This window comes from Trichechus manatus, unplaced genomic scaffold (assembly GCF_000243295.1).
Source record: "Trichechus manatus latirostris isolate Lorelei unplaced genomic scaffold, TriManLat1.0 scaffold00045, whole genome shotgun sequence".
Lineage (NCBI taxonomy): Eukaryota > Metazoa > Chordata > Mammalia > Sirenia > Trichechidae > Trichechus > Trichechus manatus.
The window spans coordinates 16,907,579-16,933,721 of NW_004443981.1; the positions used below are offsets into that span (position 1 = coordinate 16,907,579).

Here is a 26,143-nt window from a genome sequence, read left to right on the forward strand (position 1 = left end):
GTTGGAATTGACTCATTGGCGATCAGTTTGGTTTTGGTTTAATCTTTACAGGAGCATATCTCCAGGTCTTTCACCCACGGAGCTGCTGGGTGACTTCATACTGGCAACCTTACAGTTAGCAGCCAAGCACTTAACCATTGCACCACCAGGTCTCCTTTTTCTCTTTTAAACTTTTTAATAATTGTGAGATACAGTCCATACATACCAGTACATTAATCTTTATCCTTCTTGGGATTTACTTGGGCTTTACATTGGTATCTTTCATCATTTCTGGAAAATTCTGAGCCATTATCTATGCCCTGCTCTGTCATTTCCACCACTTATCTGTCAGTTTGTTGTACTGTGATAGTTTGGATGTTGCTGTGATGCTGGATGCTATGCCACCAGTATTTCGAATACCAGCAGAGTCACTCAGGGTGAACAGGTTTCAGTGGGACTTCTAGACTAAGACAGACTAGGAAGAAGGACCTGCCGATCTGCTTCTAAAAAAAAAAAAATTGGCCAGTGAAAACCTTATGGATAACAGTGAAACATTGTCTGATATGGTGCCAGAAGAAGAGCCCCTCAGGTTGGAAGGCACTCAAGACTGGGGAAGAGCTACCTCTTTAAAGTGGAGTTGGCCTTAATGACGTAGATGGAGTAAAGCTTTCAGGACTTTCATTTGCTGATGTGGCATGACTCAAAATGAGAGGAAACAGCTGCAAACATGTATTAATAATCAGAATGTGGAATGTGCGAAGTATCATTCAAGAAAATTGGAAGCCGTCAAAAATGAAGTGGAACGCTTGAAGATCGATATCCTAGGCATTAGTGAACTGAAATGAACTGGTATTGGCTGTTTTGCCTAGGACAGTCATATAGTCTTCTGTTCTGGGAATGACAAATTGAAGAGGAGTGGCATTGCATTCATCATCAAAAAGAACATTTCAAGATCTATCCTGAAGTACAACACTGTCAGTAATAGGATAATATCCATATGCCTACAAGGAAGACCGGTTAACATGACTGTTATTCAAATTTACCCACCAACCACTAATGCCATAGATGAAGAAATTGAAGATTTTTACCAACTTCTGCAGTCTAAAGTTGATCAAATGTGCAGTCAAGATGCATTGATAATTACTGGTGATTGGAATGTGAAAGTTGGAAACAAAGAAGGATCAGTAATTGGAAAATATGACTTTGGTGATAGAAATGATGCCAGAGATGGCATGATAGAATTTTACAAGACCAATGACTTATTCATTGCAAATACCTTTCTTCCCAACATTAACGACGACTATACACGTGGACCTTGCTGGGTGGAATACACAGGAATCAAATTGACTACATCTATGGAGAGAGATGATGGAGAAGCTCAATATCATCAGTCAGAACAAAGCCAGGGGCCAAAAGTGGAACAGACCATCAATTGCTCATATGCAAGTTCAAGTTGAAGCTGAAAAAAATTAAAACACATTGATGAGAGCCAAAATAAGACCTTGAGTGTATCTGACCTAGAGACCATCTCAAGAACTAATTCAGTGTATTGAACACTAATGACTAAAGACCAGACAAGTTGTGGAATGACATCAAGGACATCATACATGAAGAAAGCAAGAGGCCATTAAAAAGACAGGAAAGAAAGAGAAAACCCAAATGGATGTCAGAATAGACTCTGAAACTTGCTCTTGAATGTAGAGTAGCTAAAGGGAATGGAAGAAATGATCAAGTAAAAGAGCTGAACAGAAGATTTCAAAGGGTGGCTCGAGAAGACAGAGTAAAATGTTATAATGAAATGTATAAAGACCTGGAGTTAGAAACCCAAAATGAAGCATACCCTTGGCATTTCTCAAGCTGAAAGAACTGAAGAAAATGTTCAAGCCTTGAGTTGCAATATTGTGAAGGATTCTGTGGGCAAAGTATTTAATGATGCAGCAAGCATCAAAAGAAGATAGAAGGAATATACAGAGTCACTATACCAAAAAGAATTGGTTGAAGTTCAGCCATTTCAGGAGGCAGCATATGATCAAGAACTGATGGTACTGAAGGAAGAAGTCCAAGCTGCACGGAAGGCATTGGCGAAAACAAGGCTCCAGGAACTGACAATACCAATAGAGATGTTTGAACAAACAAATGCAGCACTGGAATCACTTGCTCATCTATGCCAAGAAATTTGGAAGAGAGTTACCTGGGCAACTGACTGGAAGAGATCCATATTTGTGTCCATTCCAAAGAAAGGGATCCATCAGAATGCAGAAATTACCGAACAATGTCATTAACATCACACACAAGTAAAATTTGGCTGAAGATAATTCAAAAACAGTTGCAGCAGTACATCAACAGGGAACTGCCAGAAATTCCAGCTGGATTCAGAAGAGAACGTGGAATAAGGGATGTCATTGCCGATGTCAGATGGATCTTCGATGAAGGCAGAGAATACTAGAAAGATGTTTACCTGTATTTTATTGATTATGCAAAGGCATTTGACTGTGTGGATCATAACAAATTATGGATAACATTGCAAAGAACGTGAATTCTAGAATACTTAATTGTTTATCCAGAACCTGTACATAGACCAAGAGACAGTCGTTTGAACTGAACAAAGGAGTACCGCATAGTTTAAAGTCAGGAAAGGCGTACATCAGGGTTGTGTCTGTTCACCATACTTATTCAATCTGTATGATGAGCACATAATCCAAGAAGCTGGACTATTTGAAGAAGAATGTGGTATCAGGATTAGAGGAAGACTCATTAACAACCTGCCATATGCTGATGACACAACCTTGCTTGCTGAAAGCAAAGACGACTTGAAGCACTTACTGATGTAGGTCAAAGACTACAGCCTTCAGTATGGATTATACCTCAACATAAAGAAAACAAAAATCCTCACAACTGGACCAGTAAGCAACATCATGATCAAATGGAGAAAAGATTGAAGTTGTCAAGGAATTCATTTACTTGGATCCACAATCAGTACCCACAGAAACAGCAGTCAAGAAATTAAATGACGTATTGCGTTGGGCAAATATGCTGCAAGGACCCTTTTAAAGTGTTAGAAAGCAGAGATGTCACTCTGAGGACTAAGGTGCCCCTGCCCCAAGCTGTGATTTTTTTAATCATCTCATTTGCACGTGAAGGCTCAACAGCCAATAGGGAAGACCGAGGAAGAACTGATGCCTGTGAATTACGGTGTTGGTGAAGAATAGTGACTGTACCATGGACTGCCAGAAGAAGGAACAAATCTGTCTTAGAAAAAGCACAGCCAGAGTGCTCCTTAGAAGTGAGGGTGACGAGACTTTCCTCAGGTACTTTGGACTTGTTATCAGAACAGAGCAGCCCCTGGAGAAGGACATCATGCTTGATAAAGCAGAGGATCAGTGAAAAAGAGGCAGACCCTCAGTGAGATGGCTGGAACAATGGCCTCAAACATAGCAGTGATTGTGAGGATGGTGCAGGACTGGGCGGTGTTTCGTTCTGTTGTACGGAGGGTCACTATGAATTGGAACCAACTTGACGGCACCTAACAGCAACAACAACTGTCTCATTTACTTTCTTTTTTTGTCACTGTGCTGTTTTCAGGGAGCTCTGGTGGCATAATCATTAAGTACTAGGCTGCTAAGTTAAGGGTAAGTGTTTTGAACCGACCGGCGGCTCCATGGGTGAAAAGACCTGGTGATCTGCCCTCGTGATAATAGGGTTGCTATGCTTTGTCATATACGGTCACTTTGAGTTGAAATCCACTTGATGGCACACAACAACAGCAGTGCTGTATTCTAGTTAATTTCTCATTATTTATCTTTTGCCCTAAGAGAAAAGCAGCTTTGAGTTTTTGCCTTCCTTCCTATGTTCTTGCCTTATTATAGATTCTAGAGTTGGACGTGGCCTTTCCTCACTATCTCATCAACCCTCCAGTGCTTTTAAGAAGATGTTTGTATATTTCATCTAGCAATTCTGGTTGCCCTCATGGGGAGGATTTGACTGAATATCCCAGTACATTCTTACCAGTGTGATATAGTTCAAAATACATGCATTCTTGGATCCAATCATTTTACTTAAGCTAAGATGAGAACACAGTTGTGTATGAGAATGCTTGTTCCGTCTTTGCTTATCTGTGGGAAGCATCAGAAGTCTCTCAGCTGTCCATCAGTTGAAGGTTGGTGACTTTATCGGTAGGCTGGAGTACTATGTAGCTCTAATAAAAGTATGAAATAGCTGTGTGTGTTATTGTGGAAAGATGCCCATGATCTAATATTTCCACTTGGGGGAACATTTTAGTTAGTTTACAGATGACTGTGTGTGATGTCATCCTTCCTCTTTCAGCCATGTCCTGGCCCTGGGATGCATGCAGACCCTACGCACACCATCCACTGGCCTGGAGCATGCCACATGTGCTCCCACTGTTGAGGTGTAGCTAGACACGAGTGGACTCCTGTGATTCAGAGTGCCTGCTCTTGTAACCTTTGATTTCGATTCAGATGCGAAACTACCCTTTGCTTTTTCTGTCCATGACATGCTAATGTGTTTGAGGGCCTTCATTAGGTGGTCCTGTGCACTCCAGCTCCAGCCACACGCAGAGGACTCACTCAGCCACTAATCCTCATAGAGGTGTGTGCCGGGGAGGCAGTGAGAGTGTGGTGAGTCAACATGTCATGGGCCTCCTCTCACAGGGATTATAGCTTCATCGTGTAGATACACAAATACATGCTTTTAGGGATAAATGTCAGAAAGAGAGTTCTGTGAGTGCATATGGCAAGGGCTTCTGACCTGGGCTGGGGTGTCAGGAAAGTAACGCTTGGCCTTAGAGCTGAAGGGTGACTAGAACTTAACCTGGGAAGGGTAGATGGCAGGGTGGAGTGACAGTGTTTGCAGAGGGCCTGGGGTGGGAGAAAGGCCCTGAAAGAAGGTCAGTATTGCTGGGAATAGAGTGGGTGTGGGCGGACCTGGGCACGGTCCATCGTTGTGGTCAGCTGAATAACAGCCCCCAAACATGTCCACGTCCTGATTCCCAGAACCTGCGGTTATGTCACCTTATATGGTAAAAGGGACTTTACAGGTGTGATTAAGTTAAGGGTCTTGAAATGGGAACATGATCCTGAATTATCTGGGTGGGCCCAGTGTAATCACAAGGGTGCTTAGAAGAGGGAGGCAAGAGAGTTAGAGGAGGAGATGTGACAGTGGAAGCAGAGGTTGGAAGGATACGAGGAGAAGGGGTCCTGAGCCAAGGAATGCAGATGGCCTCCAGCTGGAAAAGGCAAGAAACGATTCTCCCCTGGAGCCTCCAGAAGTCATCAGTCCTGCTGACCCCTTGGCCTTAGGCCAGTGAGACTGATTGTAGGCTTCTGACTTCCAGAACTATGAGAGAATAAATGTGTGTTGTTTTAAGCGACTAAGTTTGTGTGAATTTGTTACAGCAGCAACAGGAAATCAATACCATTATCTTGGACGAAGCTGGATGAGATGGAGGCTTCAGCAGTGACATGGCCTTGTGGGCCAAACCAAGGGTTTTGGTCTGAATGCGCAGAGCAGCGCAAAGCTTCTGGAGGTTTCAGGGTTTCTTGGGATGAGTGTGAAGGGAGGAGGGGATGTCATGTGACGAGATTTGTGTTTTGAAAAGAACACTGTAGTCATCTTGTAGGGAATGGGTTGGAGGGGGCCACAGGATGTTGCCTTACTGCAGGCGAGACTCGGTGGTGGCTCTGACAAGAGTGAGCAGTAGAGATGGAGGCTGCTGAAGGGTAGGGTGGACAGGATTTGGTGATGTGGATGTGGAGGGCACGGGAGGAGGGGGCCAGAAAGGACTTGGAGGTCCTGCCCCACGTTCTGAAGTGCTTTGGAGTCTTGAAGAAGAGAGCAGGTTTAACATGTACGTCTTTCTCTCTCTGTCTCTGTGTGTGTGTGTGTGTGTGTGTGTGTGTGTGTGTGAGAGAGAGAGACTCAACACCTCTTCCTCGCATCCTTCCAACCTCTGCTTCCGTTGTCACATCTCCTCTGACTCTGACCCTCCTGCCTCCCTCTTACAAGGACCCTTGTGATTACACTGGGCCTACCCAGCTAACAGGCACGTATATATTTCTACTCTATGTCTATTTATATTAAAAGCTGTAAGTTTACACTGATATCTCTAAGTTTAGTCCAGCACCACAGGTTTCAGCATGAACATTGTTATATCCAATTATAAAACAACTTTGATGCAAAATGCTTTTGATTTTGGTATGACACATGTTGTTTCATTTATATAACTGTTTTAAAAAATTGTTTCTAAATAGAAGTCCAAGAACACATGTTCAGTGAATTTCTGTATATTACATTAGGGTCATTTTATATGGTTAAAGGTAAAATTGAGATTTACTTTCCTGACAAATGAAATCTTCCCTGACAGCTTGAGCCTGGTTCCAGGTTGTTAACTCCTGCAGGGATTCTCTTGCTTGCTATGATGGTTCTGAATTTGTCCTAGCAGAGTGTCTTTAGGTTGTGATTAAATTCCACATACTACTTCTTTTTCAGTCTGGTGATATTTTTAGTAGTTGTTTTCATCCCTCTGTAGCTTTTAGTCTGGTTTTAAGGGAATGGCCCTTGTAGAATGTATAATAACTGGAAAAAGGGGATACTAATCTCCCTTCAAGCTGAATTTATATTTGGAATACCATCGCATACCTGGAGAAAAGTGATATGTAATTAGCTATTTTGAAGATTTAATTTTATGGTTGAATCAGTAATATAGTAATTAAACTTATTTTCTGTAATGTACATTTTCTTTCAAGATAAATGTTTTTATGTTCTTCATATGAGCTGACATAATACTAGTTGAAAATCCATTATACATATACACAGATAAGTATTTTTTATTGTTGCAAAATATATATATATATATGTAAACATTTTCCATTTCAACCATTTTCATTTGTATAGTTCAGTGACATTAATTATGCAGAGTCATCGCCCATTATCCGTTTTCACAAATGTTTTGCCACTCTTCATAGAAACTCAGTATTCTTTTAGCAGTAACTCCCTGTTTCCCCCTCATAAACTCCCATTTCTCCCTCATGAACTTTGGTCTCTGTGCATTTGCCTGTTCTGAGTATTTCATGTAACTGGGATCCTACAATATTTGTCCTTTTGTGATTGACTTATTTCACCCAGCATGATGTTTTCAAGGCTCATCCATGCCGTAGCATGTATCAGAGCTGCATTTCTCTTTATGGCTGAGTACTATTCCATTAAGAAGCCTTGGTGGCACAGTGGTTAAGCACTTGGTTGGCAGTCTGAACCCACCAGGTGCTCTGTGGGAGAAAGATGTGGCAGTCTACTTCTGGAAAGATTTACAGCATTGGAAGTCCTGTGGAGCGGTTACGCTCTGTCTGTCCTAAAGGGTTGCTGCTATGGGTTGGGATTAATTTGACAGCACACAACAACAACAGTGCCCTATTCTGGTTAGTTTTCCATTGTATTTACGAACCACATTCCATCGATCCATTTTGTTGATGGACACTGGTTGTTTCCACCTTTTTGCTGTTGTGAATAGTGATACAGTGAATGTTGGTGTATACATTTCTTTTTGCATTACTGCTTTCAGCTCTTCTGGGTGGAAGCTAGGAGTGGGATTGCTGGGTCAGGTGATAATTCTATGTTCAATTTTTTGAGGAACGGTCGTACCGTTTTCCACAGTTGCCGCACTATTGTACCTTCCCACCAGCAATGGGTGAGGGTTCCATTTTCTCCACATCTTGCCAGTACTTGTTATTTTCCCTTTTTCTGATAATAGCCATCGTAGTGCTGTCTCACTGAGGTTTTGATGTGCATCTCCCCAGTGACTAAGGATGATGTTCGTCTTTTCATGTGTAAAATCCGTTATACATTTTCTGGAACCCTTGACTGCGGAGCTTGTTGGGTTTTATGTTTAGCTGATGGTGATACAGTGGGGTGGTGAAGATAAACTCGCCATGTTTATGGCTTCTAGTTTTTTCCAGTTCGTGTACAGCACTTTAATGTGAATGACCTAGGATAAAGAGATAATGGAAAAATAAAAATATCATTTTTGAGGTTGAGACATTGTTCATGTCACTGGATTTCACTTTGCGAAATGTAGTTGGCTGATTTTGGCGTACATTAATCCATTTTCTTGCCTGCAGTACTCAACCGTGATGCTTCTCCTGGTCCTGTCCCTTTGTTTTGTTGCTAATGTGCAGACGGAAGGACCGTGGAAGGACCGTGGAGCGTGAAGGCCCTGCTGCCTGGCTCCCTGCCCTCCCTGCGGCGGCGTGTATAGTGACAGCGGCGGGCCTCGGCCTGCGCGGGGCTGGCTGCAGCCAGTGACCTGAAAACGTCAGGGCGTGTTTTGTGCTACATGGAGAAAGGGCTGTGTTTCAGACAGCACACTTAGGACTTCTGGAATTTGTTTTTTGTACAATTTCTGTCTTTAAGCAACAACCTTCAAAATGCGTGTAATCAAGTAACGCAGTGCTGTCGAAGGACTGGCGGGCGGGGTTTCGCAGCACCATGAGCCAAGGCTTAAAGGCTCCTATCAAAAAATAAAACTGCTTGCTTTTCCCTCTTTCTAAAAGTCTTTGTCACCTTCTCTTCCTCTTTGGATAGCTCTTCCCTCGGCTTCTCCCTCCCTTTCTGTCCCCTTTCCTGTCCCTCCACCTCCCTGCTGTCTGGGCTCAGAGCCCCTCCTCTCAGCCTTTCCTCATCCACAAGCACCCTGCCTGTGGATCCTCATCCCTTTAGGGGGTGGGGGTGGGGGGGACTTGCCGGCATCAAGAATGGGAAGGTGTATGTTTATTTTTTCTTATTAATTTATGTATATATTATTTCAGTTCTTGCATTTATGAGTTGGCCTGGGTACCAGAGTTCCAAATAAGTGACTTTAAAATAGACTGTTGGGACCATTGGCAAGTTAGGAACTGTTTACAGGTTGGGTTTTGCTGTGACCTTCTTGGATGCAGTATGGTTAGTTTAACAGACTCTGGAGCCCTCTGGCCCAGTGGTTAAGAGCTCAGCTGCTAACGAAAAGGTCGGCAGTTGGAATCCACCATCCGCTCCTTAGAAACCCTCAGGGCAGTTCTGCCCTGTCCTGTAGGGTCACTACGAGTCGGAATCAACTTGACGGCAACGGTTTGGTTTTAGTTGAGAGAACTTCTGGAAGGAGTGAGACTAGGAACAGGTATACTGAGTGGGGAAACAGGAGGCATCTGCGATTCTCTTAAAGCCGAGAGGAGTAGTGGAAGGACAGTGAGATGTGAGAAGGGAAAGAAAGCAACTGTCTTAGAGAGCTTGGTGGTCAGTGGTGAGCGTGGTGGGAAGATCAGGAAACTGTACAGGGGAAACTAGAGGGCCTTCCCGAGTCAGTGACTGCTAGTGCCTCAGGAAGAACCTGATCCACAGAGAAACCACTTTTGCTTTGAGAGATTATAACCGTCTGGCTGGCTCCTCTGTTCTTAAAATTGAGAACAAGTACCGCACACTGTGATTGAAATATAGGAAAATAGCCGTGTTTCAATTATATGTTACAGACCAGTTATGAAAGCGAGAACATATACAGAGAAAAAGATGCAGGCGAGCAAAAGAGAAGCTTTTAGGCAGGAGGGATGGTGGCAAAGCATGAGGGGAGGAGATGCTGGGGCAGAGAAAGGAAGGAGGAAAAGGACTGTGGGCCGGAGGAGAGGCCAAGAGGGGACGGGCTTGGCGCCGAATTTGGGAGAGACACAGGGAGGTTTAAAAGTTTATTTTGAAAGTAAAAATTTATTTCCCAATAAAAGTTTGTATCCCATGGGTTTTGATGATTTCTCAGTTTGTCAAGTGATGAGCAGGGACAGGTACCACAGAGAGAGTGGTCTGAGTATTTATGGTTGATGGGTGGCTGCTGCCTGCGTCTCCACGGGGGTACCACAGACTCAATTCAGCAGCAAGGAAAGAGCACTTAACAAACTGGAACATTCTACTGAAATGTTAAATACCTTTTTTTTTTTTTCCTGTCGGCTAATCATTTTAGTAGCATTTAATGAAGTGACGAGTAGCACATTTTACAGGCTTCTTACCTTGGGAGATAGTGCACAGGCCACCGTGTGGATGGCTGAGCAGCGCAGGGAGGGTGTTCTGAGCTATGGCGTGTAACGGGTTAACAGTAGGCTGCTGAGGGGATGTCTGATGACCCTGTTTCCATGTTAGCCTGTGGGTTATGTGTTCTTGTAGCTGGGCATGTGTACAGGTGTATGCTGTATATATAAATTAGATATAATGTCGAGTCGTTTACCTTGTCTTTTTCCAGAAAAGAAATAGCATTGAACTTGTTTGTTTTGTCTGAATCTAGGTCCCAGGGCACCGTTGGCTAAAGTAAGCAATGTGACCTGCATACCAGAGACAACTTACAAATATCCTGATTTGCCTATAAATCGATGTAAGGAAGAGGTAAAATAATTTCTGTCACAGTGTAATTTTGCCGTTTGAATAAATGTTCATGGCTCACCCTTTGGGATTTTGATCTGGGAGCTTTGCCGTGCCCTGTGAGCCTGCCTGTCACAGGCGGGCAGGTGGCTGACGCAGAGGGGAGTCTGCACGGGTCACGTGTGGGGTGTTTGTGTCAGCCATGCCATGTGTTTTTCCTTTGACGTGGGCTTCGATTTACTTTGTGTAGCATCTACCTGCATGCCCCTCCTGACACTGAGTTTGTCCCCAAGCCTTTCCTCTTTCTCCTGAAATAGCTGCAAATAAACACTTGCTCTTCCCAGCAGATCCGCTTATTTAAAGACACTCAGTGCAACTATTTTTAAGGAGCAGATAGCACGCCCTAGCCTGCCGTCCTTTCCAGGCCTCCCCTGGGTTTTCTTTATACTTCTGTTGGTTTTTTTTTTTTTTTTGGCCTGTGATTAAGCAGTTTGATATATCATTTTATTAACAATGCCAGCCAGATACATTGGTAGGATGATTACACCTCTAATGAGCTGTATGTTATTAAACGTGTTTAAAAGTAAGTATATTAAAACTGTTATTAACTATACCAGTGGGAAAAAGCAGTTATAGATAAAACAACTGTAAATGTTCCAAAATTGAATTTATATTTTTCTTCAGTTTGAATCATACATCTTTTGTAGAGTGGTGGATATACCTTATAAATTCTTAGAGGTCAGTATTCAAATTAAATTGTATTCTCTAAACCTATCACTTGCTAGAGGATAAGAGAGCTTACGTAAATTTAGGGTGGAGGTGGGGGAAGGGTGGCGGGAGGAGTCAGATTGGATGTTTGAAAATGCTGTGAGTAACCTGTAATTGGAAAAGTGCAAGTTAACTGTTTAAAAATGTGTCAGAAGCATTGTAATGAAATTCTAAGACCACTTGAGTATAATACCAGCTGTGTTTTCATGTTTCTCAATAGAATTACATGCAGATTCATTACAAAATTTGTAAATAATACAAATTTAGATTTAGCCAGAACCATAGAAATCCAATTTGGTGTTTTCATTTTTCTGAAAGAAGACATTGAGACCTAAAGAGCTGAACTACCGTGGCCTGGTTTTCCATAGCTATTTCTAGTTACTGTTGCCTAGTTGGTGGAACTGGTTTTACATGTAGTGATCACCTGCAGCCATTTTCTCTCCTTTGTGATGTTTAGATGATTAAGTAATAATTTAACTTTTAAAGATGAAAGGAAACTAAATCCCGAATGTCTCCCCAAAATAAGGTTTTTGGTACACAGGTAATATTTTCCATTGGTGTTAATTTTGAAAGAGAATTTTCTTTTTTAATTCTAGGTTATTTCTTTGATAGAAAGTAATTCTGTGGTAATTATCCACGGTGCCACGGGTAGTGGTAAAAGCACTCAACTCCCACAGTATATCTTGGATCACTACATCCAGCGTTCCACCTACTGCAACATTGTGGTTACGCAGCCCCGGAAAATCGGGGCCAGCAGCATCGCTAGGTGGATCAGTAAAGAGCGCTCCTGGACTCTGGGTGGCTTGGTGGGCTACCAGGTGAGTCTGGGAGTCAGTGTGAGCACCCCCACTTTGTTAATTTGATGTATGTGTAGAAGTTGATGATACTAAAAACGGCCTGGCTACCAAGTTGATTCCGACCCGTAGCAACCCTTATGGGACAGATTAGAACTGCCCCGTAGGGTTTCCGAGGCTGTAAATCTTTATGGAAACAGACTGCCACATCTTTCTCCCACAGAGCTACTGGTGGATTCGAACCGCCAATCTTTCTGTTAGCAATTGAGCACTTTAGCCATTGCACCACCAGAGCTCCTTGAGGTTGATGATAGTACATGCTGTTTCCTGGTAGAAGTTAAAATGAAACCAGTTGCTTATGGAGCAAAACTATGGCATCATTTAAAAAATGGTGAAACACAGTTTTTTGAAAATAGCTTTAATTTCTTTCCCCATCAAATGAGAAAGTGAGCATTTTCAGGCTCATGTATTTTAGACTTTTAATTGTACCTTTGCAATCTAGATGTCTTCATACACAATTGTTTTAACATAAAAATGATGTAGGCAGTGTGACTAGATAAGCCAAATCCTCTCCCTGCCTCTAAATAAAGGAAGAAAACATCAACTTGAGTTTTAATTTGTACCCTATATTTTTTGTGATATACAATAGCTTTTTATTCCCTTTCTTATCTCCATTATAAATGGATATAACCTTGTTTGGTAGTTAAATGGAAGCCATTTAAACCTGGAAACTCTCCTTTTTCTTTTTCTTTCCTCGATTTTAGGTAGGGTTAGAGAAAATAGCAACGGAAGACACCAAGTTAATTTATATGACAACCGGAGTCCTGCTTCAGAAAATAGTTAGTGCCAAGAGTTTAACAGAGTTCACACACGTCTTCATCGATGAAGTGAGTGCTCTTGCGTTCGAGCTGTCCTTTATAGGGGACACAGTGCCACGAAGGATGTGGGCCTAATAACTGCTCGTTCTGCTTATGAATGCTAATTTTCGTTTTTTATTCTTTGGTCTTCTAAAATACTGGTGGGAGTGCTGAAGACTATGAAAGATTCATTGTTTAGAGCAGAGTCTGCAGACTACAGCCCATGGGCCAAATCTGGCACCTATTTTTATAAATAAAATTTTTTTGGAACACAGCTTCACCCATTCATTTACATACTATTTATGACTGCTTTTGCGTTATAAACGGTAGAGCTGAGTAGTTGTGATAGAGACTGTTCTGCTTATCTGGACCTTTGCAAAGAAGGTCTGTGACCCCTTGTTTAGAGTGTTAGTGACAGACAGTTAAAAGGGCTTTAACTGTACATATATAGATATTTCCATCTAGTGCAAATCAAGGCCAGCAATGTCTTAAAAATATCAATTAGATATAAGATATTGATCTGTTTAGCTTTCTTTGAAAAACTCTAATAAAAAGTACTGTGAATCCTATCTTTGTACCTGTTTTAGCTTGTGTTCTTTATTCTTCCCTTCTCCCATACCTTCTGGACTTTTCTCAGTAAAGATGTAATATTGAATTGATTTTGTTTTTATTTTAAACGAGTTCTTCAAGGTGGGGGATGAGGGTAAAATTGTGTTTAATATTTCTTATAATTTTGGTTTGTGTTTTGCAAATTCCCTGAACTTCTGTTTATCTGGAAATGCCCTAATTTCACCATCATATTTGAGAGACAGCTTTGCTGGATATATAATTCTTGGCTGGCAGTTTTTTTCCTTCAAGGCTTTATATAGGTCTTCCTATTGCCTTCTTGCCTGCATAGTTCCTGCGGAGTAGTCTGAGTTTAGTCTTGTATACTCTCCTTTGTAGGTGACTTTTCATTTATCCCTAACCACTCTTAAAATTCTCTCTTTATCTTCGGTTTTGGCAAGTTTGATTATAATACGTCTCGGTGACTTTCTTTTGGGATCTACCTTATGTGGGGTTTGATGAGCATCTTGGATAGATCTTCTTATCTTTCACGGTATCAGGGAAGTTTTCTGCCAACAAATCTTAAACAATTCTCTCTGTATTTTCTGTTATCTTCCCCTGTTCTGGTACTCCAATCACTCATAGGTTATTCCTATTGATAGAGTCCCACATAATTCTTAGGGTTTCTTCATTTTTTTAAATCCTTTTATCTGATTTTTCCTCAAATAAGTTGATGTCAAGTGATTTATCTTCGATCTCACTAATTCTGACTTCCATTGCCTCAATTCTGCTCCTATGACTTTCTACTGAGTTGTCTAATTCTGAAATTTTCTTGTTAAATCTTCTGGATTTCTGATTACTGTCTCTCTGTGGTTTCTTGAAGCTTGTTAACTTTGTCATTGTGCTCTTCTCTAATCTTCTTAAGTTCTTCTGTTGCTTTGTCTGTGTGTTCCTTGGATCTTTCTGCGTTTTGCCTGATCTCCTTCCTGATCTCTTGACGAGTTCTGTATATTAATGTTTGTACTCTATCTCCAGTAATTCCAAGAATTCTCTTCCTCTGGAAAATTTCTTGATTCTTTATTTTAGTGGCTTGCTGAAGCCATCATGGTCTGCTTCTTCATGTGATTTGATATTGACTATTGTCTCCAAGCCATCGATAAGTTATTACATTTATTTATTTTATGTTTTCTTACTGTGTCCTAGCTTCTTGTTTTGTTTTGTTTTGTTTTGATATGCCCAGATAGGCTGCTCGTGTGAGCCAGTTTGATTATTGGCACCTTTGAAGCTCTAACATCCTGTCATTAGGTGTTTAGAGCTGTTACTAGGTATATGAGCCCAGGAGTTGTTTGCTTTTCTTGTATGAATTCAGCTCAGGTGTCCAGGTAGTTGGTCACCAAGTGTGTGGTACAGGCTCTCACTTATAGTCCTAGACAGGAATGGGTGATTGGTGTAGGCACAGGTATCTGACTGTTGTAGGAGGTCATGCGCTGAGCAAGGCAGGGGGCTGATGGCTGCCCCTGAGTGACTGGGAGGAAAGCGTGTCCCTGTTCCCTAGAGTGCATAGGTGGGTGGGTTTTGCAGCTGGACTGTGAGCACCCAGTGCTGTTTGTTGACTGTAAGGACTGGGGGGCACCACTTATTCTTGGACCCCTGTCTCGGGTGGCTAGGTGGCGTGGGTGGAGCCACCAGTCCTCAGGCCCCTGATGTGGGTAGGTGAAGACCCTGCTTAATGGGCAGAGCAGTGTCAAATGTCATGAACCTGCCACTTCACCATATAGCTGAAACAGTTGAAGTTAGACTTCACGTATATACCGTGTTGTACTGTGGTAATGAGGGCCTGCACTGTTGAAATGGACCCACACAGGTCTGTGCAGGGGTGAAAGGCATTCAAAGTCTGTGGACTCCTTATGCCTGTGCCTAGCAAAGGAACTGTGCCTACCCTGAGTTCCTGGCTTAGGGGAACTGGCAGATTATTTTTACCCCCTATTTGTTAATTTGTTCCCTCTCCAAAGCCAGGAGAATGGCTCAGGGCACGTGACAGGTCCTACTTCTGGCCCAGGGGACTCGGCAATCGTTGAAGCCAGCCCGGGATCTGGTGCATAGTGGGGAGGGGGGAGGTAAATGGGAGAGATGGGAGAGAGATTTTTCCCAAAGGACGTGTTTTTTGATCCGTGCAGTAGGCCAGACACAAGTACTTATCTTTTGCTGATTGAGTGCTGCTTTTCACTGGTTCTGGATGCCCAAGTAGACTCCCTGCCACTGGGTCTCTCCTGATATGGAAAATGCCTCCCAAGCGCCACTGCTTGCCTCACCGCACACGCGAGCCGATCCGACCCGAAGGGCGCCAGCTCCTGCCAGGTCAGGTCTGTTAACTCTTTGCTGCTTCCGAACCATCTCTCCCTCCCCCGCCACTCAGTCTGATTCCTCAACTTTACATTTGATGTTCAGGGCTCCTAGATTGTCATATATAGTCAATTCACTTGTTTTTTCGGGTCTTTGCTGTGAAAGAGACCACAGGACACATCTGACTGCTCCACCATCTTGGCCCCACTTCCCAGATTTGTGTTTAAAAAACTTTCCCAGGATCTTTGGTTATGCCTCCACTCCAACTCTTGAGTTTTAAACCTGATTAGTAATTATACCTTGAGAACCCTTACTTATTTCTAGAAGAATTAGAAACATCAGCAAATAATAGGATTTGTAGGAGGTTGTAAGTTAGTAAGATAGAGTCTGAAATCAAACCATTTGGACACCTGTCTATGCTGAGGTCTCTCCACTGTATCTTGATACGTATGAGATTATTAATATAGTCATGGGCCGCATAACGTCTCTTTGGGCAACCTCCGACTGCATATATATCCGTGGTCCCATAAGGTTGTACAGGCAGTTCCCAGGTTACGAACGTCCGACTATCGTACAACCTGTAGTTATGAACCAACCTGTAAAGCCTATTAAAAAATCGAGGTACATAGATTGGTTCATAATAACAAAGAGGCGCTACTTTGTGAAGTACATCAAAACGTTATTATTACTGATTATTAAAGATGTTTTAATGTACCTGGAAGTGTTTCTTTAAAGTTTTTTATGCCCAGAAAGTTACGCTATATACTATATACTAAGACAACCATTTGACTTATGTTAGATGCAAACTGTACCTAACTGTTCTAACTTACGTACAAATTCAACGTAAAGGCAGAGTTAGGAAGGGAACTTGTTCACAATCCCGGGACTGCCTGTATGTATAATACGTGTTCACACGATGTCCAAATCACGTAAAGTTTTTTTCCACAGGATGTATCGTGGACTTTCAGCTCTTTTACTTCATCATTTCTTCCTTTTGCTTTAGCCACTTGACGTTCAAGAGCAAGTTTCAGAGTCTCTTCTGACATCCGTTTGGGTCTTTTAAATGATGTCTTGCTTTCTTCATGTATGATGTCCTTGTTGTCGTGTCACAATTCACCCAGTCTTTGGTCATTAGTGTTCAGCCTGTCAAATCTATTCTTGAGAAGGTTTCTAAATTCAGGTGCGATATGGTCAAGGTCGTACTTTGGCTCTCCAGGGCCTCTTCTAATTTTCTTCAACTTCAACTTGCATATGAGCAATTGATGGTCTGTTCCACAGTCAGCCCCTGGCCTTGTTCTGACTGATGATACTGAGCTTTTCCGTCATCTCTTTCAACAGATGTAGTCGATTTGATTCCTGTGTATTCCATCTGGTGAGGTCCACGTGTACAGTTGCCGTTTATGTTGGTGAAAAAAGGTATTTTCAGTGAAGAAGTTGTTGGTCTTGCAAAATTCTATCATGCGATCTCTGGCATCATTTCTATCACCAAGGCCATATTTTCCAACTATAGATCCTTCTTCTTTGTTTCCAACTTTTGCATTCCAATCACTGGTAATCATCAATGCATCCTGATCGCATGTTTGATCAATTTCAGATTGCAGAAGTTGGTAAAAACCTTCAATTTCTTCCTCTTTTACCTTAGTGGTTGGTGTGTAAATTTGAATAATAGTCATATTAACTGGTCTTCCTTGTAGGCGTATGGGTATTTTCCTATCACTGACTGTGTTGTACTTCAGGATAGATCTTGAAATGTTCTTTTTGACAATGAATGCAACACCATTCCTCTTCAAGTTGTCATTCCCGGCATAGTAGACCATATAATGGTCCGATTCAAAATGGCCAGTACCAGCCCATTTCAGCTCACTAATGCCTAGGATATCGATGTTTATACTTTCCATTTCATTTTTGACGATTTCCAGTTTACCTAGATTCGTACTTTGTACATTCCACGTTTCAATTATTAATAGATATTTGAAGCTGTTTCTTCTCATTTTGAGTTATGCCATATCAGCAAATGAATGTCCCAAAAACATGGCTCCATCCAGATCTTTAAGGTTGACTCTGCTTTGAGGAGGCAGCTCTTCCCTAGTCATATTTTGAATGCCTTTCAACCTGAGGGGCTCATCTTCTGGCACTATATCAGACAGTGTTCTTCTGCTAGTCATAAGGTTTCCACTGGCTAATTCTTTTCGGAAGTAGACCACCAGGTCCTTCTTCCTGGTTTGTTTTAGTCTCGAAGCTTAGCTGAAACCTGTCCACCATGGATGACCCTGCTGGTATTTGAATACCAGTGGCATAGCTTCCAGCATCACAGCAACATGCAGAGCCCCACAGTACGACAGACTGACAGATGCATGGGGGAACATTTCAAAGGGTGGCTCGAGAAGACAAAGTAAAGTATTATAATGACATGTGCAAAGACCTGGAGATAGAAAACAGAAAAGGGAAGAACACGCTGTACATTTCTCAAGCGGAAAGAACTGAAGAAAAAATTCAAGCCTCGAGTTGCAATATTGAAGGAGTCTACAGGTAAAATACTAAACGACGCAGGAAGCATCAAAAGAAGATGGAAGGAATACACAGAGTCGCTATTCCAAAAAGAACTGGTTGATGTTCAACCATTTCAGGAGGTAGCATATGACCAGAAACTGATGGTACTGAAGGAAGACGTCCAAGCTGCGCTGGAGGCATTGGTGAAAAACAAAGCTCCAGGAATTGATGGAATACCAATTGAGATGTTTCAATAAAAGGATGCAGCACCGGAGGTGCTCACTCGTCTATGCCAAGAAATTTGGAGGACAGCTACCTGGGCAACCAACTGGAAGAGATCCATATTTATGCCTATTCCCAAGAAAGGTGATCCAACAGAATGTGGAAATTATTGAACAATTTCGTTCATATCACACGTAAGTAAACTTTTGCTGAAGATCATTCAAAAGCGACTGCTGCAGTATATCAACAGGGAACTGCTAGAAATTCAAGCCAGATTCAGAAAAGAATGTGGAACAAGGGATATCATTGCTAATGTCAGATGGATCTTGGCTGAAAGCAGACAATACCAGAAAGATGTTTACCTGTGTTTTATTGGCTATGCCAAGGCATTTGACTGTGTGAATCCTAACAAATTATGGATAACATTGCAAAGAATGGGAATTCTGGGACACTTGATTTTGCCCATGAGGAACCTTACGTAGATCAAGAGGCTGTCATTTGAACAGAACAAGGGGATACTGTGTGGTTTAAAGTCAGGAAAGGTGTGCGTCAGGGTTGTATCCTTTCACCATACCTATTCAATCTGTATGCCGAGCAAATAATCCGAGAAGCTGGACTATATGAGGAAGAAAGGGGCATCAGAATTGAAGGAAAACTCATTAACAACCTACGATATACAGATGGCACAACCTTGCTTGCTGAAAGTGAAGAGGATTTGAAGCACTTAGTGACGAAGATCAAAGACCCCAGCCTTCAGTATGGATTACATCTCAACATAAAACAAAAATCCTCACAATTGGACCAATAAGCAACATCATAATAAATGGAGAAAAGATTGAAGTTGTCACGGATTTCATCTTACTTGGATCCATAATCAACACCCATGGAAGCAGCAGTCAAGAAATCAAAAGACGCATTGTGTTGGGCAAATCTGTTGCAAAAGACCTCTTTAAAGTGTTGAAAAGCAAAGATGTCACCTTGAAGACTAAGGTGCACCTGACCCAAGCCATGGTATTTTCAGTTGCGTAATATGCCTGTGGAAGCTGGACGATGAATAAGTAAGACTGAAGAAAAATTGATGCCTTTGAATTGTGGTGTTAGAGAAGAATGTTGAATATACCGTGGACTACCAAAACAACCAGCAAATCTGTCTTGGAAGAAGTATGACCAGAATGCTCTTTAGAAGGAAGGATGGCAAGACTATGTCCCAGATACTTTGGACATGTTATCAGGAGAGACCAGTCCCTGAAGAAGGACATTATGCTTGGTAAAGTAGAGAGGGTCAGTGAAAAAGAGGAAAACCCTCAACAAGATGGATTGACACAGTGGCTGCAACAATGGGCTCAAGCATAACGATGATTGTGAGGATGGCGCAGGACCAGTCAGTGTTTTGTTCTGTTGTACGTAGGGTCGCTATGAGTCGGAATCGACTCGACGGTACCTAACAATAATAACAGTAGCGGACATTAAGCTACGCATGACTGTAGTACCAGAATGCACTACAGGTAAACCTGAGTTAGTGAGTTTATAATCTTTTGTACATTTGCTTGGTTTTATCTTACCGTGGGGTGTTCTGGGGAGTAGGGAAAGGGGAAAATGACCTGCTTTTCTTCTTTGCAAAGTAGTGTAATGTTTTATATGGTTCACAATTTTTGTTTGTGACTTTTGGCAATTTGTCTTCGCATCAGGTAGAGATGAAATTAAAATTTAATAAGTAACATGCCAAAAGGTGATATGAAATTCATGATAGCTACCATTCACTGAACCTTTTACTATATGTTAGGCCTGTTTTACATGAAAGGAAACTTGAGCTTAAAGAAATTCATTGCTCAGACTCCAGATAGCAAATGGTGCTGCTGAGTTCACACCTGGGAGTTCACTCTGGAGCCTGTACTTTAACGCCTGCATTTATTTTCTAAGTTGTTTTCTTATGCACATGAGTGACATGGACACACTCACCCTCACCCCTCATTGACTGCATTCTTCCTGAAGCTAGGCCATGATATTTGACAAAGGTTGTCTACTCTCTGCCAGAGCTGGCCCTCAGGGACGTGGCAGCTGGCAGAGTGCTGTCTGTCCCAACAGCCCCACGCTGACCATGACATCTTCGGCACCAAGTAGGCGCTCTGGCAAGTATTTGCTTAATGAACAAATGGATTGGAAATACTTGGAGTTTTGGGTTTACAAGCAGTATTTTTCACGTTCTGTGGGATGATTTGAATTTCAAAAGAAATATAAGAGCAACAGTTGAGAATGACCAAGCAGTTGAAAATGTGACGCTGACAGTATTTCTAACTTCTCAGCAGAGAGAAAGTTAAACTAGCTTCAGGCAAGTCATTCATTCAATAAACATTTACTGAGTACCTGCTATGAGAAAGATACCTTGTTAGGTTCTGAGGCTATAAAGACGACATTTGGGGGAGGCAGATGTCTACTGATTTGTGTGTGTCTGCTGTGGTGGGTATCCAGTGCAGAGGTGGGGTGACTGGGTCCTTGAGGGCCGAGGAGGAGTAAGAGTGCCCCCAGAGCCCGGGTAGAAGACCTCAGCCTATAAAGTCAGTGGGCTGGTTTAAGGCTAAGTGTGGAGGTGGCAGCAGACTTAAAGCTGAAAAGTCATTTTGGGGGGACTGCATTGGTGATAGCCTTTATTTTTCTTAAGTGTGAGTGAGATAGGATGTTCCAGTTGAGGAAGTGTTCTGGAGTTTGGCGATAGAATGAAATAAGAATTAGATTTACAATGGTGTTTTGTTAGGATTTCCAGCCCTTGTTCCATGAACTTTAAGTAGCTTCCAGGTATTGATTTTTTTTTCTCTTTTCTCTACACTACTTCTCTGCATATGTTCTTCAGTGGGAAGTGAGGAAGATGCGAGGATCTGGAGTGGAATTGTTATGAAATAGGTGACCGGCCCTGCGTGTGAGAGGAGGAGAACTCTTCTCAAGCTTAGTAGCTGATCTCGCTATTTTGGAAGAGAGATGTTCCAGAGCAGAATTATTTCCCCCCTTATACACGTGGGGTCTCCATGAACTGGAGTCAACTTGATGGCAACTGGTTTGGATTTTGTGCATTGAGGTCTCCTGACTAAGTGAGCGAGTCTCTAGAGACCTACCTCATGTGCCTTCGCCGTTTGCTGTGAGCTGGTTCTGGGCAGGGTGGGGATGGAGTGGCTGCAGGTTCTGGATTGGCTCAGTCGAAAGGTTTCTGTCTGAGAATGGCCATGAAACAACTGCTATCCTGAATACTCCTGCACATCATTGCTGTTGAGGTCCTCCCGGTTGATCTTGGAGCCAACCCAGTCTGATTGACCTGTTTTTGACTGGCCCAGCTTTCCAGGGCTAACCCTTGTGAACAAGTCCTGCATTCCCTGAGCACGTCCTGCCAGGTAGGACACACTGCTCCCCATCACTGTTAGAGTGACACGGCCTCCCTTCTACTTATTAAAGTAGCAGTATAGCTTCAGACAGTGGCAGAGGTGTATGGTAGCCCAGGGTTGCTGTGAAGGCTGGTCCAGTGGCTCTCTGTGTTTGGGCATGGATAGGAATCTTTTTGGTTGTCACAGTGATCTGCAGTACTGTTGGCATTAAGTGGGAAGGGCCAAGGATGCTAAACATTACTCTGCCCAACATGCTGCTAGAGCCCTGAAGAGAAACACCAGCTGGGCCGAGGAACTGCGAGGCCTCTCTGTTGTATGGGCTGATCTGCAGGCCGAGCTCTTACTTCCTCTTCACCAGGAGAGAGAACTGCTGTGGTCCCCACTAAAGACTCTTTCCCCCTGTTCAGCAATGACTGCCTGTCATCTGATGCTCTCTCTTTTTCTTTTAGGTGCACGAGCGAACTGAAGAAATGGATTTCTTGCTGTTGGTAGTCCGCAAACTTTTAAGAACAAATTCACGTTTTGTGAAGGTAAATTTTATGAGTAACAGAAACATTTAGGGTTGAGATTTATTGTTTAGTTTTGATTTTCATTATCTTAACAGACAGAGTTGAACCAGTGACTCTTAAAATTCACTATCATATATAATGCTACAGAGTTTGCTGGGAAGCAGGCATACAGTCATTCTCTTCTTATCAGAGAACGCAGTACTTTCTTGGTTATGATGTTGTGTTAAATTCTAAAATTTTCTTCAGGCTGCAGAAAATGATCTAATAATGGTTCACTGTAATGAAACACTAGGTATTGGAGCTTTGCTTTTGGTTGAATAAGTACCACAATTTAAAGGTATGTGAATGAATCTGCAACTGTTATTTTAAAAACAGCACTAAATAAAGCACATTGAACATTGAGAACAGTATGTGTTCTGCTGTTTTAGAGCTGTAAGTTATAAGGTAACTGAAAATCATTGGGGATAGTAAGTATTGTCTACATCTTAATTTGAACACAAAGGAGGAAGTCGTTAAGTAGGTCAAAATAGCGAAGGGTTTATGATAATTATGCAAGCTAATGAAGTCTACCACCACTGGTCTGTCAGTTTATTGTATTGTGGTGGCTGCATGTTGCTGTGATGTTGGATGTTATGCCACCGGTATTCAAATACCAGCAGGGTCACCTGTGGTGGACAGGTTTCAGTGGAGCTTCCAGCCTGAGGCAGACTAGGAAGAAGGACCTGGTGATCTACTTCTAAGAAAATTGGCCAGTGAAGACTTAATGAATATCAGTGGAACATTGTCTCATCTAGTGCCAGAAAATGAGCCCCTCAGGTTGGAAGGCACTCAAAATAAGACTGGGCAAGAGCTGCCTCTTCAGAGTAGAGTTGACCTTAATGATTTGGATGGAATAAAACTTTCAGGACCTTCATTTGCTAATGTGGCATGGCTCAAAATGAGAAGAAACAGCTGCAGACATCCATTAATAATTGGAGTGTGAAATGTGCGAGTATGAATGAAGGAAAATTGGAACTTGTCAGAAATGAAATGGAATGCTTGAAGATCGATACCCTAGGCATTAGTGAAATGGACTGGTATTGGTGATTTTGAATTGGACAATCATATGGTCTACTGTGCCAGGATTAACAAATTAAAGAGAAATAGTGTCACATTCATTGTCAAAAAGAACATTTCAGGATCTGTCCTGAAGTACAACGCTGTCAGTGATAGGATAATGTCCAAACGCCTACAAGGAAGACCAGTTAATACGACTATTATTTAAATTTACACAAAAACCACTAACGCCAAAAAGGAAGAAATTGAAGATTTTTACCAACTTCTGCAGCCTGAAATTGATGAAACATGCAGTCAAGATCCATTGATAATTATTGGTGATTGGAATGTGAAACTTGGAAACAAAGAAGGATCAGCAGTTGGAAAATACGGCCTTGGTAATAGAAATGACACCAGAGATCGCATGATAGAATTTTGCAAGACCAGCAAACATATTCATTGGAAATACCATTTTTCAACAACATAAGCAGCAACTATATATGTGGACCTCGCAGGATGGAATACACAGAAATCGAGTCAGCTACATCTGTGGAAAAAAATGATGGAAAAGCTCAATACAATCAGTCAGAACAAGGCCAGGGGCTGACTTCAGAACAGACCATCAATTGCTCCTGTGCAAGTTCAAGTTGAAACTGAGGAAATTAGAGCAAGTCCACAAGAGCCAAAATATGACCTTGAGTATATCCCACCTGAATTTAGAGACCATCTCAAGAATAGATTTGAAGCGTTGAACACTATAATGACTGAAGACCAGGTGAGTTGTGGAATGACATCAAGGACATCATACATGAAGAAAGCAGAAGGTCATTAAAAAGACAGGAAAGAAAAGACCCAAATGGATATCAGAAGAGACTCTAAAACTTGCTCTAGAACATTGAGTAGCTAAAGCAAAAGGAAGAAGTGAAGTAAAAGAGCTGAACAGAAGATTTCAAAGGGAGGCTCAAGAAGACAAAATAAAGTTTTATAATGACATGGGTAAAGACCTGGAGTTAGAAAATCAAAAAGGAAGAACACACTCAGCATTTCTCAAGCTGAAAGAACTGAAGAAAAACTTCAAGCCTCGAGTTGCAATATTGAAGGATTCTATGGTCAAAATACTGAATGATGCAACAAGCATCAAAAGGAAATGGAAGGAATACACAGAATCATTGTACCAAATGGAACTGGTCAATGTTCAACCATTTGAGGAGGTAACACATAATCAAGAGCTGACGGTATTGAAGGAAGAAGTCCAAGCTGCACTGAAGGCATTAGTGAAAAACAAGATTCCAAGAAGTGATGGAATACCAGTTGAGATGTTTCAGAAAATGAATGCCATGCTTGAAGCACTCACTTGTCTATGCTAAGAAATTTGGAAGACAGCTACCTGGCCAACCGTTAGTGTCCATCCCCAAAAATTTGATCCAACAGAATGCAGAAAATATGGAACAATATCATTAATATCACACACAAGTAAAATTTTGCTGAAGATAATTCAATTGCAGCAGTACATTGTCAGGGAATGGCCAGAGATTCAGGCTGGATTCAGAGAGAGGACATGGAATGAGGGATATCATTGCTGATGTCAGATGGGTCTTGGATGAAAGCAGAGAATACCAGAAAGATGTTTACCTTTGTTTCATTGACTATGCAAAGGTGTTTGACTGTGTGGATTCTAACAAATTATGGAAAATATTGCAAAGAATGGGAATTTTAGGACACTTAATTGTGCTGATGCAGAACTTATACATAGGCCAAGAGGCAGTTGTTCAACAGAACAAGGGACTACTGTGTGGTTTAAAGTCAAGAAAAGTGTGCGTCAGGGTTGTATCCTTTTACCATACTTATTCAGTCTGTCTGCTGAGCAAATAATCCGAGGAGCTGGACTGTATGAAGAAGAACGGAGCATCAGCATTGGAGGAAGACTCATCAACAACCTACGATATACAGATGGCACAACCTTGCTTGCTGAAAGTGAAGAGGATTTGAAGCACTTAGTGACGAAGATCAAAGACCACAGCCTTCAGTATGGATTACATCTCAACATAAAACAAAAATCCTCAGAATTGGACCAATAAGCAACCTCATAATAACTGGAGAAAAGATTGAAGTTGTCAGGGATTTCATTTTACTTGAGTTTACAATCAATACCCATGGAAGCAGCAGTCAAGAAATCAAAAGATGTACTGCATTGGAGAAATCTGCTACAAAAGACCTGCTTAAAAGTGTTAAAAAGCAAAGATGTCACTTTGAGGACTAAGGTGTACCTGACCTAAGCCATGGTATTTTCAGATGCGTCATATGCATGCAAAAGCTGGAAAATGAATAAGGAAGATTGTCATGGATTGAATTGTATCCCCCCAAAAATGTGTGTACCAACTTGGCTAGGTCATGATTCCCAGTATTGTATGATTGTGTTATCTGATGTGATTTCCTTATGTGTTGTAAACTCTATTACTATGATGGGATTATATGTGATCTCCTTATGTGTTATAAATTCTATCACTGTGATGAGGTTATACTGATGAGGTTGACAAGATTAGATAGTGTCTTATAATGCGATCTCTTTTGAGATATAAAAGAGAGAAGCAAGCAGAGACACATGGGAACCTCATATCACCAAGAAAGCAGTGCTGGGAGCAGAGCGCGTCCTTTGGACCTGAGGTGCTCCCAGACCAAGGAAGACTGATGCATAACAAGGACCTTCCTCCAGAGCCAGCAGAGAAGACAAAGCCTTCCCTTGGAGCTGACACCCTGAATTTGGGCTTGAAGCCTACTGGACTGTGAGAGAATAACTTTCTCTTTGTTAAAGCTGTCCACTTGTGGTATTTCTGTTAGAGCAG

The 26,143-nt window shown here is 41.9% G+C and overlaps 1 protein-coding gene across 1 annotated transcript in view; it reads left to right on the plus strand.

Moving 5' to 3' along the window:
* TDRD9 (tudor domain containing 9) overlaps window positions 1-26,143 on the plus strand; it is a 131,505-nt gene that overhangs the window by 26,586 nt on the left and 78,776 nt on the right. The window contains exons 4-7 of the mRNA XM_004376801.2: window positions 10,292-10,389; window positions 11,730-11,951; window positions 12,692-12,814; window positions 22,206-22,286. Coding sequence (XP_004376858.1) covers window positions 10,292-10,389; window positions 11,730-11,951; window positions 12,692-12,814; window positions 22,206-22,286 — 524 coding nt within the window. The remainder of the gene's footprint in view (window positions 1-10,291; window positions 10,390-11,729; window positions 11,952-12,691; window positions 12,815-22,205; window positions 22,287-26,143) is intronic.